Genomic DNA, 17,377 nt, shown 5'->3' with positions numbered 1-17,377 from the left:
TCACCGGCTCGGTTACCGTACAGTGTGGACCATCACCGGCTCGGTTACCGTACAGTGTGGACCATCACCGACTCAGTTACCGTACAGTGTGGACCATCACCGGCTCGGTTACCATACAGTGTGGACCATCACCGGCTCGGTTACCGTACAGTGAGGACCGTCACCGGTTCGGTTACCGTACAGTGAGGACCGTCACCGGCTCAGTTACGGCACAGTGAGGACCATCACCAGCACGGTTACCGTACAGTGAGGACCGTCACCGGCTCAGTTACCGTACAGTGAGGACCGTCACCGGCTCAGTTACCGCACAGTGAGGATCATCACCGACTCAGTTACCGTACAGTGAGGACCGTCACCGGCTCAGTTACCGTACAGTGAGGACCGTCACCGGCTCAGTTACCGTACAGTGAGGACCGTCACCGGTTCGGTTACCGTACAGTGAGGACCGTCACCGGCTCAGTTACCGTACAGTGAGGACCGTCACCGGTTCGGTTACCGTACAGTGAGGACCATCACCGGCTCAGTTACGGCACAGTGAGGACCATCACCGGCTCAGTTACCGCACAGTGAGGACCGTCACCGGCTCAGTTACCGCACAGTGAGGACCATCACCAGCACGGTTACCGCACAGTGAGGATCATCACCGACTCAGTTACCGCACAGTGAGGATCATCACCGACTCAGTTACCGTACAGTGAGGATCATCACCGGCTCGGTTACCGTACAGTGAGGATCATCACCGGCTCAGTTACCGTACAGTGAGGATCATCACCGACTCAGTTACTGTACAGTGAGGATCATCACCGGCTCGGTTACCGTACAGTGTGGACCGTCACCGGCTCGGTTACCGCACAGTGAGGATCATCACCGACTCAGTTACTGTACAGTGAGGACCGTCACCGGCTCGGTTACCGTACAGTGTGGACCATCACCGGCTCGGTTACCGTACAGTGAGGACCATCACCGGCTCAGTTACCGCAAAGTGAGGATCATCACCGGCTCGGTTACCGTACAGTGAGGACCATCACCGGCTCAGTTACCGCAAAGTGAGGATCATCACCAGCTCGGTTACCGTACAGTGAGGACAGTCGCCTCCCCCCACCAGGACTTAGTGAGTGCCTCCCCCAGTCCTGCTGTAGATTTACCCTCAAGTAGCTGTTCCCAGTCTATTCTGGCCAGACCCTGCCTTACTTAGATAAAATATAACCTTACAATCCAAAACCTTTCTCCTTTTCCATAATAAACTTGAAACTACGATGTTGTGATTGCTTTCATGAAAGTATTCCCCCACTGTCATCTCGATTCCTGCCCTGGTCACCTCCAGAATGAGGTCCAGCACTGTACTGTCCATGTCAAACCATCTACATGTTGATATGAAAAGCTCTATTTCTTGCCAGGGCGGCACAGTGGCTAGCACCGCTGCCTCCCAGCGCCAGGGTCCCAGGTTCGATGCCAGCCTCGGGCGACTGCCTGTATGGAGTTTGCACATTCTCCCCGTGTCTGCGTGGGTTCCCTCTCTCAGTCCAAAGATGTGCAGGTCGGGTGAATTGGTCATGCTAAATTGCTCATGGTGTTAGGTGCATTAGTCAGGGGTAAGCGGGTTTTGAGAAGATTGGTTGCTCAGGTTGAGGTTTCTCGCTGAGCTGGAAGGTTCATTTCCAGACTAACGTTATTTACAAAATACTGTGCAAGGACTGTAACAAACACTACATTGGACAAACAGGCAGAAAACTAGCCCCAGGATACATGAACACCAACTAGCCACAAAGAGACATGACCCACTCTCACTAGTACCCTCACATATGGATGAGGAAGGACACCACTTCGACTGGGACAACACATCCATCCTAGGACAAGCCAAACAGAGACACGCACGAGGATTCCTAGAAGCATGGAATTCCAACCGGAACTCTATCAACAAACACATCGAGTTAGACCCCATCTACCACCCCCTGAGAAAAAGAACAGGAAGTGACATCACCACAGGAAATAACATCACCAACCCAAAGAAACCCAATCATATAAATAGAAAGCAGGAATTTTCAGCATTGCTTCACCTGAAGCCCACTGAAGATGTTACCTAGTAAGGTAACGAAACGTCTGGAAATGAACCTTCCAGCTCAGCGAGCAAACCTACATCCAATCGGGGTAAATAATGGGTAGGGGAATGGGTCTGGGTGAGTTTCTGTTTGGAGGATCGATGTGGACTTGTTGGGCCAAAGGGCCTGTTCCCACATTTATCTAAAATCTTTATCTTTACTAATCTAAAATCTGCCACTATAAACCCACTATACTGTGATTATCCCAATTAATGTTGGGAAAGTTGAAATCCCTTAAAGTAGTTACCCTATTCTGTTTACACATATCTCAGTGAATTGCCTGTATACCTGCTCCGCAATTTCTCCCTGGTTGTTTGGAGCCCTAACAGTGTCACTGCCCCTTTTTTATTCCTAAGCTCTACCCACAAAGATTCATTTGATGACTGTTCAAAAGGTATCATCCCTCCTTACTGTATTAACTAACTACTTCATGAATAATGCACCACCTCCTCATTTACACCCTCTCCAATACTCAATCCCTCTACCAATAAAGGTTAACACACCAGACGCCTTCTTAACAACCCTATCAACCTGTGTGGCAACTTTCAAGGATCTGTGCACTTGGACACAGAGATCTCTCTGCTCATCCACACTACCAAAAATCTTAGTTGAGAATGTGGTGCTGGAAAAGCACAGGTCAGGCAGCTTCCGAGGAGCAGCAGAATCCACATTTCAGGCATAATCTCTTCATCAGGAATTTGGGCTTATGCCCGAAACGTCCACTCTCCTGCTCCTCGGATGCTACCTGACCCGCTGTGCTTTTCCAGCACCACACTCTCGAGTCTGATCTCCAGCATCTGTCTTTTTATCAGCTAGCTAATTTCTGATCCAACCTGCTAAATCACCCTCAATCCCATGCCTCCGTATTTTGTGCAATAGCCTACCATGGGGAACCTTATCAAATGCCTTACAAATCCATATACACTACATCAACTGCTTTACCCTCATCCACCTGTCTGGTCACCATCTCAAAGAACTCAATAAGGTTTGTGAGGCATGACCTACCCTTCACAAAACCATGTTTATTATCCCTAATCAAATTATTCCTTTCTAGATGATTATAAATCCTATCTCTTATAATCCTTTCCAATACTTTACCCACAACTGAAGTAATGCTCACTGGTCTATAATTACCAGGGTTGTCTCTACTCCCCTTCTTAAACAAGGGAACCACATTTGTATCCTCCAGTCCTCAGGCACTATTCCTGGAGGCTATGACGACATGAAGATCAAAACCAATCTCCTTCCCTGGCTTCCCAGAAAATTAGAGGATGAATCCCATCCGGCCCAGGGGACTTATCTAGTTTCACACTTTCCAGAATTGCTAATACCTCCTCCTTGTGAACCTCAATCCCATCTGCTCTAGTAGCCTGTACCTCAGTATTCTCTTCAACAACATTATCTTTTTCCAGTGTGAATACTGACAAAAAAAATATTCATTTAGTGTCTCTCCTGTCTCCTCGGACTCCACGCACAACTTCCCACTACTCTCCTTGGCTGGCCCTCATCTTACTCTTCGAGGAGAAAGTGAGGTTTTTTTTTAGATTAGATTACTTACAGTGTGGAAACAGGCCCTTCAGCCCAACAAGTCCACACCGACCCGCCGAAGCGCAACCCACACATACCCCTACATTTACCCCTTTAACCTAACACTATGGGCAATTTAGCATGGCCAATTCACCTGACCCGCACATCTTTGTGACTGTGGGAGGAAACCGGAGCACCCGGTGGAAACCCACGCAGACACGGGGAGAATGTGCAAACTCCACACAGTCAGTCGCCTGAGTCGGGAATTGAACCCGGGTCTCTGGCGCTGTGAGGCAGCAGTGCTAACCACTGTGCCACCGTGCCGCCCACCGTGCCGCCCAGGTCTGCAGATGCTGGAGATCAGAACTGAAAATGTGTTGCTGGAAAAGCGCAGCAGGTCAAGCAGCATCCAAGGAACAGGAGAATCGACGTTTCGGGCATAAGCCCTTTTTCAGGAAGGGCTGAAGAAGGGCTTATGCCTGAAACGTCGATTCTCCTGTTCCTTGGATGCTGCCTGACCTGCTGCGCTTTTCCAGCAACACATTTTCAGCTCATCTTACCCTTGTCATTCTCTTATTCCTGATATACCGATAGAAAGCTTTAGGGTTTTCCTTGATCCTACCTGCCAACAACTTCTCATGTACCCTCCTGGCTCTTTCGGTCTTTCCTGACTAACTTGTAACTCTCAAGCACCCCAACTGAGTCTTCACGCCTCACCTTTATATAAGCCTTCATCTTGCTCCTGACAAGAGATTCAACCTCCTCAGTAAACCACGGCTCCCTCGCTCGACCACTTCCTCCCTGCCTGACAGGTACATACTTATCAAGGACACGCAGTAGCTGGTCCTTAACAAGCTCCACATTTCAATTGATCCTATACCCAGAACATTCAATTGCCAGTCTTACCCCTTCCTCAACCACATCACTGGGGTGGCAACAACATCACAATTCCACGTGACATTCCATAGCCTTCACTCACTTGGCTTACCTCTAACATTCCAAGCATTAAAATGGAGGCCATCCACTCTCACCTGACTCCCCTGAAACCCAATATGGCTGAACACCTCCTGTCTTGGTTCCTTAACTAAAGTAGCTATGTCCCTATTGTTGTGGGAACATAGGAATAGGAGCAGGCCTTTCAGCCCGTCGAGCCTGTTCCACCATTCAGTGACGTCATGGCTGATCTGTGGCCTAACTCCTTAAACCTGCCTTTGACTCATATACCTTAATACCTTAACTTAACAAAATTTTATCAATCTCAGATTTAAAATTATAGACCAGTGGGCCTGATATCAGTGATGGGTAATTTGTTGGAGGGGATTCTGAGGGACAGGATGTACATGTATTTGGAAAGGCAAGGACTGATAGTCAACATGGCTTTGTGTGTGGAAAATTGTGTGTATTTGGAAGTGACGAAGACGATTGATGAAGCCAGAATGGTAGATGTTGTCCAAATGGATGTCAGCAAGGCCTTCGACAAGGCTGGCTGGTTAGCAAGGTTAGATCACATGGAATCTAGTGGATGTTAGCCAGTTGGATACAAAATTGGTTTGAAGACAGAAGACAGAGGGTGATGGTGGAGGGTTGTTTTTCAGGCTGGAGGCCTGTGACCAGTGGAGTGCCACAAGGATCGGTGCTGGGTCCACTACTTTTTGTCATTTACATAAATGATTTGGATGCGAGCATAAGAGGTACAGTTAGTAAGTTTGTAGATGACACCAAAATTGGAGGTGTAGTGGACAGCAAAGAACCATTATCTCAGCGTACAACAAAATCTTGATTAGATGGACCAATGGGCCGCAGAGTGGCAGATGGAGTTTAATTTAGATAGATTTGAGGTATTGCATTTTGGTAAGGCACACCAGAGAAGGACACGTACAATTAATGGGGGGGCTCTGGGAGTTTTGCTGAGCAAAGATGCCGAGGGATGCAAGTGCATAGTTCCTTGAAAGTGGAGTCAGAGGGAGACAGGGTGGTGAAGGAAGGGTTTGGTATGCTTGCCTTTATTGGGGAGAAAATTGAGTATTGGAGTTGGGAGGTCATGTTGCGGCATTACAGGACATTGGTTAGATCACATTTGGAATACAGCTTGCAATTCTGGTCTCCCTCCTCGCAAAGAGATGTTGTGAAACTTGAGAGGTTTCAAAAAAGATTTACAAGGATGTTGCCAGGGTTGGAGGATTTGAGCTATAGGGAGAGGCTGAACAGGCTGGGGCTGTTTTCCCTGGAGCGTCGGAGGCTGAGGGGTGATCTTTTTGAGGTTAATAAAATCATGAGGGGCATGGATAGAGTAAATAGACAAGGTCCATATCCCAAAGATAGGGGAGTCCAAACTAGAGGACATAGTTTTAGGGTGGGAGGGGAAAGATTTAAAAGGTGGTGCATGTATGGAATGAGCTGCCAGAGGAAGTGGTGGATATGGGTATAATTACGATATTTAAAAGGCATCTGGATGGAGATGCTTAGAGGGATATGGGCCAATGCTGGCAAATAGGTCTTGATTAACTTCGGATATCTGGTCGGCGTGGACGGGTTGGACCGGAGGGTCTGATCCCATGCTGTACATCTCTGTGACTATGATTCTAATAAGCTCTGTGACCCCTCCCCCAGCCAAACTAGTTTAAACTCCTCCCAATTCCCTAACGCAGGCTCCCACCAGGACATTGATCCCTATTCAGGTTCAGGTGGAGACTATCCTGCTTCCACTTCTTCCAGAAACGGTGCCCGGAATCCAGGAATCGAAACCCCTCCCTCATCCGTGCTGCTCTCCTTCTCCTGTACTCACTGGCCCATGGCTGGAATGTAGAGGATCTAATGAGAAGGTAATATAATTAAAGGGGTCGAAACTGATTAAAAGAGCTGACAGCCTCTCCCTGTGAATCCTATTTCCTCTGGTGAGGGCGAGTTCAGAACCGGGGCCAGGGCCAGGTGGGGGTATTACTCACTGACATTTACTGCCCCCCCACCCCCCCCCCCCAGCCGCCGGTTTCTGCCCATTGATGGTTGGTTGTAACGTACTTCATTCGGCGTTCCACTGACATGGCACAGATGTTGCGCCACCTGCGATCCAGGCTGCGTGTGGTCTGTTGGATGGAGTCACATTCTGACTCAGTGTCAGTGTCCAGCAGCAGGCTGTCACACAGGTTCAGGACTGACGTCACACCCACACTGTGCTGCTCAATGTCCCTTTGCAGCTCCTGGAACAAGACAGCACAGGTCACACAATGCTCTCTAACACACTAACGTGGGCTAATATCAAACAAAAACAGATGCTTTGGGCTCTATCCCCACCGATCGTTTAATCCCTCTCCCCGCCCTATCTTCCGCATATAAACCAACATTTTCTGAGCGACATCAGTTCTGAGGAAGGGTCACCAGTCTCTGATTTCTCTTCACCTGGTGGTTGGCCTGCTGAGCTTTTCCAGCAATTCCTGTTTTTGTTTCTGGTCCACTACACAGCAACACACACAGACACACACAACCACACACAGAGACACACACCCACTCCCCCACAGACTCACACGCACCCACACCTCCCCCCCCCCCCCCCACCACACTCACCTCCACACCTCCCCCCCCCCCCCCCCCCACACACACACACACAGACACACAGATATTAGACAAGCATGAAGACATTAACATACAGATACAATAACCCACAGCCCCCTCTGGGTCTATATGCTTCCTGACCCTCTCCCGTATTGAAGTTTTATTCAATAACTTTGACATTATAAAACATCCCAAGGTACGTCACAGAAGTGTTCTCAGACAAAACCTAACACTAAACCAAGGGAACAGGGCAGGTCAGATAATAGACAATAGACAATAGGTGCAGGAGTAGGCCATTCTGCCCTTCGAGCCTGCACCACCATTCAATATGATCATGGCTAATCATTCTTAATCAGTATCCTGTTCCTGCCTTATCTCCATAACCCTTGATTCCACTATCCTTGAGAGCTCTATCCAACTCTTCTTAAACAAATCCAGAGAGTGGGCCTCCACTTCCCTCTGGGGCAGAGCATTCCACACAGCCACCACTCTCTGGGTGAAGAAGTTTCTCCTCATCTCTGTCCTAAATGGTCTACCCCGTATTTTTAAGCTGTGTCCTCTGGTTCGGCACTCTCCCATCAGCGGAAACATGTTTCCTGCCTCCAGAGTGTCCAATCCTTTAATAATCTTATATGTCTCAATCAGATCCCCTCTCAGTCTTCTAAACTCAAGGGTATACAAGCCCAGTCACTCCAGTCTATCAGTGTAAGGTAGTCCCGCCATTCCAGGAATTGACCTCGTGAACCTACGCTGCACTCCCTCAATAGCCAGAATGTCTTTCCTCAAATTTGGAGACCAGAACTGCACACAATATTCCAGGTGCGGTCTCACCAGGGCCCTGTACAGCTGCAGAAGAACCTCTTTGCTTCTATACTCAATCCCTCTTGTTATGAAGGCCAGCATGCTATTAGCCTTCTTCACTACCTGCTGTACCTGCATGCTTACCTTCATTGACTGGTGTACAAGAACACCCAGATCTCTCTGTACTGCCCCTTTACCTAAATTGATTCCATTTAGGTAGTAATCTGCCTTCCTGTTCTTGCCACCAAAGTGGATAACCATACATTTATCCACATTAAACTGCATCTGCCATGCAGCTGTCCACTCACCTAACCTGTCCAGGTCACCCTGTAATCTCCTAACATCCTCATCACATTTCACCCTGCCACCCAGCTTAGTATCATCAGCAAATTTGCTAATATTATTACTAATACCATCTTCTATATCATTAACATATATTGTAAAAAGCTGCTGTCCCAGTACTGATCCCTGTGGTACCCCACTGGTCACTGCCTGCCATTCCGAAATGGAGCCGTTTATCACTACTCTTTGTTTCCTATCAGCCAACCAACTTTCAATCCAAGTTAGTACTTTGCCCCTAGTACCATGTGCCCTAATTTTGCTCACTAACCTCCTATGTGGGACTTTGTCAAAGGCTTTCTGAAAGTCCAGGTACACTACATCTACTGGATCTCCCTCATCCATCTTCAGAGTTACATCCTCAAAAAATTCCAGAAGATTAGTCAAGCATGATTTCCCCTTCATAAATCCATGCTGACTCTGACCTATCCTGTTACTGCTATCCAGATGTGTTGTAATTTCATCCTTTATAATAGACTCCAGCATCTTTCCCACCACTGAGGTCAGACTAACTGGTCTATAATTTCCTGCTTTCTCTCTCCTTCCTTTCTTAAAAAGTGGTATAACATTAGCCACCCTCCAATCCACAGGAACTGATCCTGAATCTTTCGAACTCTGGAAAATAATCACCAACGCATCCACGATTTCCCGAGCCACCTCCTGTACCCTGGGATGTAGACCATCAGGCCCCAGGGACTTATCAACCTTCAGACCTAACAGTCTCTCCAACACCAATTCCTGGCAAATATAAATTCCCTTCAGTTCAGGTCCTTCAGCCACTGTTACCTCAGGGAGATTGCTTGTGTCTTCCCCAGTGAACACAGATCTGAAGTACCAATTCAACTCTTCTGCCATTTCTTTGCTCCCCGTAATATATTTCCCTGTTTCTGTCTTCAAGGGCCCAGGCAACTCCAGATACTGCACATTCTGAAGCTATATTTTATTGTTGTACATGTAAATAAAAAACACAAGCCAATGCAAACACACACTGCAAAGACGCACTGCCATATACACCATGACATATACACACATATTCACATTCGTGTACAGTCATAGTATTCTTTATTATTTATCACAAGCAGAGTGCCCAGTCTCTCTCACTGCCATTGTGTTTGCACAGGGGCCCTGCACACTGTGATACACACATGTACACATAGACATGGCCAAAGGGTCATACAACACGGATCATATTGTGTGACATTCAATGTCCAGTACACCCGATGAAAGGTCATGAGGATGTGGGGCCAGAGCAAAGCAGAGTCCATGGTAGCTGGACTGCAGCTAGAGCCTGACCCTTCTATGGGAAGATACAGGGACAGGGAGAGGAGACAATGGAAAGAAGGACAGAGAGAGAGAGAGAGAGAGAAAGAGAGAAAGAGAGAGACACACACACACACAGACACAGAGAGAGAGAGAGAGAGAAAGAGAGAGAGAGAAAGAGAGAGACAGAGAGAGCAAGAAACGGAGAAAGAGACATACACAAAGACACAGAGACAGACACACACACAAAGAGACAGAGACAGAGAGAAACTCAGAAAGAAAAAGGGAGAGAGAGAGAGAGACAGAGAGAGTCTCACACACAGAAAGAGACAAAGAGAGACACACAGAATGAGCGAGAAACACAGAGAGAGAGAGAGACAAAAAGGGGGAGAAACTCAGCGAGAGAAAAAGAGAGAGAGATACTCAGACAGGGAGGGGTGGAGTGTGTAAAACAGGAGAGACAGAGAGAACGTTTCACCGAGAGCTCACTCAGTAACCAGTTAAAGTGTAACAGGGAGCTCAGATAAAGGAGAAGCGTCTGGGTAACCCAATCAGATCCATCAGTAAACCAGGAAGCTCAACTACCTATCCTGCAAAAGCTGCTTTAGATTCAGGCACAAAGCAGGTTAGAGTGACATTAATCATTGACAACTGGCTTTATTTTTAGACCCAGGCACCAGAATTTTTCTTTTATTTTTAATTCATTCATGGAATGTGAGCATTTCTTGCTGAGCTGGCATTTATTAGTCATTTTAATTGCCCTGAACAAGCTGCCTTCCCGAGTGGCTTTCTTGTAGATCATTTCAGAGAACACCTCTGGGACACCCCCACCGCCCCGTGGTTGAACACTTCAACTCCCCCTCCCACTCCGTCAAGGACATGCAGGTCCTGGGCCTCCTCCAGCACCAAACCCTTACCACCAGACACATGGAGGAGGAACGCCTCACATTCCACCTTGGGACCCTGCAGCCACACGGGATAAATGTAGATTTCAACAGCTTCCTCATTTCCCCTCTCCCCCCCCACATTATCCCCGTCCCAAGCTTCCAACTCAGCACTGCCCTCTGGACCTTTCACTTTCTCCCTCACCTACATCCACCTATCGCTTTCTCAGCTACCTTCCCCCCAACCCCACCCCCGTCCTATTTATCTCTCAGTCCCAGGCCTACAAGCCTCATTCCTGATGAAGGGCTTATGCCAGAAACTTCGAATTTCCTGCTTCTCGGATGCTGCCTGACCTGCTGTACTTTTCCAGCACCACACTCTCGACTCTGATCTCCAGTATCTGCAGTCCTCACTTTCTCCTGACTTTCTTATATTGTAGGTTGCCCCATAATACTGTTAGGGAGCGAGTTACAGCAATGCTGAAGGAATGGCGATGTATTTCCAAGTTGGGATAGTGAGTGACTCGGAGTGGAACTTGCTGAGGATGGTGTTCCTATGTATCTGCTGCCCTTGTCCTTCTAGATGCTTGTGGGTTAGGATGGTGCTGTCTAAGAATCTTTGGTGAATGTCTGCAGTGCATCTTGTAAATGGTACGCACTGCTGCTACTGAGCGTCGGTGGTGGAGGGAGTGGATGTGATGTCAATCAAGTGGGCTGCTTTGCTCTGGATGGTGTCAAGCTTGGTTAAGCTTGTTTCTTGTTGGAGATTGGCATTGGCTTGGCATTTGTGTGGCATGAACATTACTTGTCGGCCCAAGCCTGGATATTGTCCAGATCTTGTTGCGTTTGAACATGGATTGCTTCAGTATCTGAGCAGTTGCGAATGGTGCTGAACACTGTGCAATCATCAGAGAATATTCCCACTTCTGACCTTATGATGGAGGGAAGATCCCTGACAAATCTGACCAGTCAGGAATCCAACCTTCAAGTAATCAACATCCTCCTCTATTACAGTCTAAATACTGGTTTGAAAGATCCGTGTCTTTTTATTTTCGAATCTTTTAAATCTGTAGGAGAAAGAGCTGTGTTTAAAAGGCAGAGATTTACCAGGATGGCTGCATCATTTTGCAGCGAGAGACATGACACTGATTGGAAACTCTGGTTTCTGAGGCTTCCTGCAATGAGCAGATGATCAGGAGCTATTTATATGCGAATCTAACTGTGTTCAACTAACAAACAGGTTTGAACTGCAGAGAGAGAGAGAATGTGCGAGAGAGAGAGAATGTGCGAGAGAGAGAGAATGTGCGAGAGAGAGAGAATGTGCGAGAGAGAGAGAGTGTGCGAGAGAGAGAGAGTGTGCGAGAGAGAGAGTGTGCGAGAGAGAGAGTGAGCGCGAGTGAGTGAGTGAGAGAGAGGGTGCAAGAGAGTGAGCGAGCGCGAGAGAGAGAGTGAGCACGAGAGTGAACGCGAGAGTGAGCGCGAGAGTGAGAGAGTGCAAGAGACAGAGAGAGCGCGAGAGATTGTATCTTGCTTTTCTCCCCAGCAGAAGCTGCCAGTTCTCTGCAGTAAAAGAACTCAGGTTAAATCTCAAAGAAAGGTTCCCTTTCTTGCTGCAGTTGTTGTGATGATAAATCAGGGACATTTCCTAAGTGAATCAGTCACTGTTGCATAAAATCCTTAGTGTGGAAACAGGCCCTTTGGCCCAACAGGTTCATACTGACCCCTTGAAAAGTTACCCAACCAGACCCATTCCCCTACTACTCTACACTTACCCCAGACTAAAGCATCTAACCTACACTTCCCTGAACACTATGGGGTGATTAGCATGGCCAATTCATCTGATCTGCACATCTTTGGACTGTGGGAGGAAACCCACGCAGACACAGGGAGAATGTGCAAACTCCACATAGACAGGCACGCAATGTGGGAATCGAACCTGGATCCCTGGTGTTGTGAGGCAAAAGTCCTAACCACTGAGCCACTGTGTCGCCCAATAATTACCTGGGTCACTTCTACTGCCCTTCTTGAACAAGGGCACAACATTTGCAATCCTCCAGCCCTCTGGTACTAAACCTGTAGTCAATGACGACTCAAATGTCAAGGCCAAAGGCTCCAACATCTCCTCCCTGGCTTCCCAGAGAATCCTCGGATAAATCCCATCTGGCCCAGGGGACTTGTTTACTTTCAATCCTTCTAGAATTGATAATATCTCTTCCTTACTAACCTCGATCCTTTGTGGTCTAATATCCCCTATCTCATTGTTTTCCACGACAATATTCTCCCCTTCCTGAGTGAAGACAGATGAGGAATATTCTTTTAGCACCTCTCCGATCTCCACAGGGTCCACACACAACTTCCCACTTCTGTCTTTGATTGGCCCTATTCCTACCCTCGTCATCCTTTTATTCCTCACATACCTATAGAAAGCTTTAGGGTTCTCCTTTATTCTATTTGCTAAAGACTGCTCGTGTCCTCTCTTTGCTCTTCTTAACTCTCTCTTTAAATCCTTCCTCGCTGATCTGTAACTCTCCATCACCTCATCTGTACCATCTCACCTCAGCGTCACATAAGCCTCCCTCTTCCACATAACAAGAGATGCAATTTCTGTGGTAAATCATGCTTCCCTTACCTTATAACTTCCTTCCTGCCTGAAAGGGACATACCTATCAAGGACACGCAATATCTGTTCCTTAAACCAGCTCCACATTTCCATTGTCCCCATCCCCTGCATTTTGCTGCCCCATTCTATGCATCCTAATTCTTGCCTAATCACATTATAATTGCCCATCCCCCATCGATAACTTTTGACCTGTGGCATGTACCTATCCCTTTCTATCACTAAACTAAACATAACTGAATTATGGTCACTCTCGCCAAAGTGCTCACCTACAACTAAATCAAACACCTGGCCTGGTTCATTACCAAGCACCAGACCCAGTGTGGCCTCCCCTCTTGTCGGCCCTTCGACATACTGTGTCAGGAAACCCTCCTGTACACATTGGACAAAAACAGATCCATCCGTGTACTAGAGTTATAGCATTTCCAGTCAATGTTGGGGAAGTTAAAGTTCCCCATAATGACCACCCTGTTCCTTTCATTCCTACCCACAATTGTTTTGCCAATCCTCTCTTCTGCCTCCCTGGAACTCTGCGGAGGCCTATAAAAAACTCCGAGCAGTGTGACCTCTCCTCTCTTGTTTCTAACCTCAGCCCACACTACCTCAGTAGACGTGTCCTCGTCAAAAGTTCTCTCAGCCACCGTTATACTATCCTTGACTAACAAGACCACATCCCCCTCTCTTTTACCACCTTGCCTGTTCTTAATGAAAGATCTAAACCCTGGAACCTGCAACATCCATTCCTGTCCCTGCTCTATCCATGTCTCTGAAATGGCCACAACATCGAAGTAGGAGAAAGTGAGATCTGCAGATGCTGGAGATCAGAGCTGAAAATGTGTTGCTGGAAAAGCGCAGCAGGGTCAGGCAGCATCCAAGGAGCAGGAGAATCGACGTTTCGGGCATAAGCCCTTCTTCAGGAATCAACATCGAAGTCCCAGGTACCTATCCATGCTGCAAGCTCACCTACCTTATTCTGGATACTCCTGGCGTTGAAATAGACACACTTCAAACCAGCTTACTGTCTGCCAGCACGTTCCTGTGACCCTGAAATCCTGCCCCTGTCCTCCCTACTCTCATCCTCCTGTACACTGCAACTACATCTCAGGTTCCCATCCCCCTGCTGAGCTAGTTTAAACCCACCCGAATAGCACCAGCAAATTTCCCACCCAGGATATTCGTACCCCTCTAGTTCAAGTGAAGACTGTCCTGTTTGTACAGGTCCCACCTTCCCCAGAATGAGCCCCAATTATCCATATATCTGAAACCCTCCCTCCTGCACCATCCCTGCACCCATGTGTTCAGCTGATATCTCTCCCTATTCCCTTGCCTCGCTATCACGTGGCACGGGTAACAAACCAGAGATAACAACCCTGTGTTTGTTCTAGCTCTCAACTTCCACCCTAGCTCCCTGAAACCCTGCCTTACATCCCTATCCCTCTTTCTACCTATGTCGTTGGTACCTACATGGACAATGACTTGAGGCTGGTCACCCTCTCCCTTCAGGACCCCAAAGATACGATCCGAGACATCAAGGACCATGGCACCTGGGAGGCAACACACCAACTGTGAGTCTCGTTCGTTCCCAACAAACCTTCTATCTGACCCTCTAACTATTGAGTCCCCAATGGCTAACACTCTCCTCCTCTGCCTCCTTCCCTTCTGTGCAACAGGGACAGGCTCAGTGCCAGAGACCTGGGCCCCAGAGCTTGCCCCCGATAAGTCGCTCCCCCCTCCTCCCCAACAGTATACTTGTTTCTCAGGGGAATGACCACAGGGGATCCCAGCACTGACTTATTTCCCCCCTTTGAACAGTTAGCCAGCTTTCTCCATGCCTCAAAGTAACTGCTTCCCTCTAACTCCTATCTCACTGTCTATGTCTTACAAACAAGCGGAAGCCTCCAGAGAAAGATAACTGAACAGCAAGAGCCTGGTTGGCTGAAGGTGGATTATCGCAACATCAACATTAGCAAACAAAGATTATGGATCTTATTTTCCAGTTTTTCTGGATGGTCACCTCCTGTTTCAGGGTCACTCACCTGCTGCTCTGCAAGCTTCTTCTCAATTTCCTGATCATCGCAGATGTTGTAGATGACGGGTTTGGAGAGCTCCGACTCGATGCGAGAGAGCCAGGTCCTCAGGTTACTCATCTCCCTGTCCAGGAGCTGCTCAGAGCACAGAGTGTCCTTCAACTTCTTCACCCTGAGTGTGGGGGGGGGGGGTCAGAGATTCACATGGATCAGAGTCATGAGGGAATGGGATTTCCTGTCACTCCCTGAACTCCAGGGATTCGAGTGGGCCAGAGATAACAACTAATGAATATTTTATATCAATGTACATTAGAAGGCCATTCAGCACATCATGATTTTGCAAGCCCTGTGAAAGAGCAGTTCAGTTAGACGCATTGCCTTGTTTTTTTCCCATGGCTGTACAAATCTCTCCAATCCTCTTAAAATTTCGAGTAAATTGGTTTCACCTGCTTGAACTCTGAATCTTAGCGACACGGTAGTAAATTAAATTCTTGACTTCCCTTTGCATATTTTCACAATCACCTCAAATCTGTCTCCCGTAGTGTCTGACACTGCAGAATACTAGAAATAGCAGTAGGCCATTCAGCCCCTTGAGGCTGTTTCACCATTCAATAAACCCATCGCTGTTCTTCACCTTTCCCACAGTGTCTCCATGGCAGGGTACTCACTCCTCATTTACTCTGTCAAAACTACTCGCAATTTGAAACCGCTCTGCTAAATCTCCCTTTAAACTCCTCTGTTGTCAGGATAACAATCCCAGCTTGTCCGATTTCCCCAATAACCGAGTCCCTCATCCCTGGCCCAATCCTGGTAAATTCAACTCTGCACCCTCTCCAAACCCTAACATCCCTGCAGAAATGCAGGGCCCAGAACTGGACACCATTACCCTGTAGGCAGACAGAGTACAATTCTCCCCTCGGTCCCCACCAGCACACAAGTGTATACATTCACCAAGAGGGAGTGTGAGCTGGGGAGGGGGGCGTGGGGGGGGGGGGGGGGGGGGGGGGGGGTGGTGGTGAAGCCCTTAATCCTCTCCCCAACCAGCTCCCTGCTTTGCCAGGGCCCAGACTGCTGCTGTCCTGTTGGGAACAGCAACCGGGAGAGGGAGAGAGTTGAAAGTCAGAGAGAAAGAGGTTATTAGGGGTAAGTGGGAATGTGGAGTAATCAGATCTGCAATGATCTTATCAAATGGGAGAGCTGATGTGAGAGTGATCTATTCCCGCTCCTAAACTGTATGAGCACAGAGCAGTGCCTGAGCTTGGTGCACTCTTACCTGGTGCATCCAGGTTCGGTTCAGGTATGTTTGCTGACTTTAATGCAGGATTGCCTGGATTTGGCTGTATTGGCACGACGTGAGTCAAGCAGCTCTTTGTGAAAGGGTCACTCACAGAGCTTTCCTAGCTGCAGTTTACTGGGCCAGTCCTTCCTGCTCTGACTCAGGAGCTTCTCCGCTCAAACCTGACTGAGCACCAACATCGGGGTGCACCTGACTGACGGGGCAGTGCACGTGGAAGTGTCAAGCAGATGTCACATTAAACCATAGCTCCGACTGCCTACTCAGTTCAACAGAAAAGCTCCAACAGCATTATTTCAAGAAATAGATTTCTTGCTTCATCCTGACCAAGATATATCCCTCAACAAAGAGCAGCCCCTCCCATGAAAACACTGCCTAACCTACTTTGGCATTCTCCAGATATCCCACTCCCCTCAAACTGATCCCAACCACCATCCGTGTAACAAACACACACACACGCACGTACACGCACAGTCAGCAAAATCATTCCTCTTGACAATACCAAGCCTTGCAGAAAATCAACCTTCGTCCACATATGAACTTCCTCTTTGGTACATGCAGCAGTCTGACATAAATCGAAGAAAAAGCATCCCAATCACACCGTGGTTTGGTGCAGTATTCCTGGGGATGCTCTCAACTCCCTCCCTGGGATATTCGGGATTGTTGGAGCTGTAATATCCTCCACCCAGAAATGACCTTTCATCGGCTCAGAGACAGGCAGCTGGGAGGAACAGGGACAATGCCAATCATGTCGAGAGCTGCTTGTTCACATCCTTTAGAGTCAGCGCTCTGATACCAGTGTTTATGTAAAAACACACACACACACACACACAAATGTACAGACATAGACTCTCCCCACACCCACACACTGACACACACACACACACACACAAATGTACAGACATAGACTCTCCCACACACGCACACACTGACACACACACACACACACACACAGAGACACAAATGTACAGACATACAGA

At 47.9% G+C, this 17,377-nt stretch overlaps 1 protein-coding gene across 1 annotated transcript in view; it reads right to left on the bottom strand.

Annotated features, from left to right (window-relative positions):
- Positions 1 to 17,377, bottom strand: part of LOC122547709 (uncharacterized) — a 609,753-nt gene that overhangs the window by 129,629 nt on the left and 462,747 nt on the right. The window contains exons 76-77 of the mRNA XM_087989511.1: positions 15,113 to 15,275; positions 6,645 to 6,823 (exon numbers count right to left, since the gene is read on the bottom strand). Coding sequence (XP_087845637.1) covers positions 6,645 to 6,823; positions 15,113 to 15,275 — 342 coding nt within the window. The remainder of the gene's footprint in view (positions 1 to 6,644; positions 6,824 to 15,112; positions 15,276 to 17,377) is intronic.

This window comes from Chiloscyllium plagiosum, unplaced genomic scaffold (genome assembly GCF_037043375.1).
Source record: "Chiloscyllium plagiosum isolate Xiang-an unplaced genomic scaffold, Cpla_swu_hap1 HiC_scaffold_8, whole genome shotgun sequence".
Lineage (NCBI taxonomy): Eukaryota > Metazoa > Chordata > Chondrichthyes > Orectolobiformes > Hemiscylliidae > Chiloscyllium > Chiloscyllium plagiosum.
This window is presented reverse-complemented; position numbering and strand designations above follow the sequence as displayed.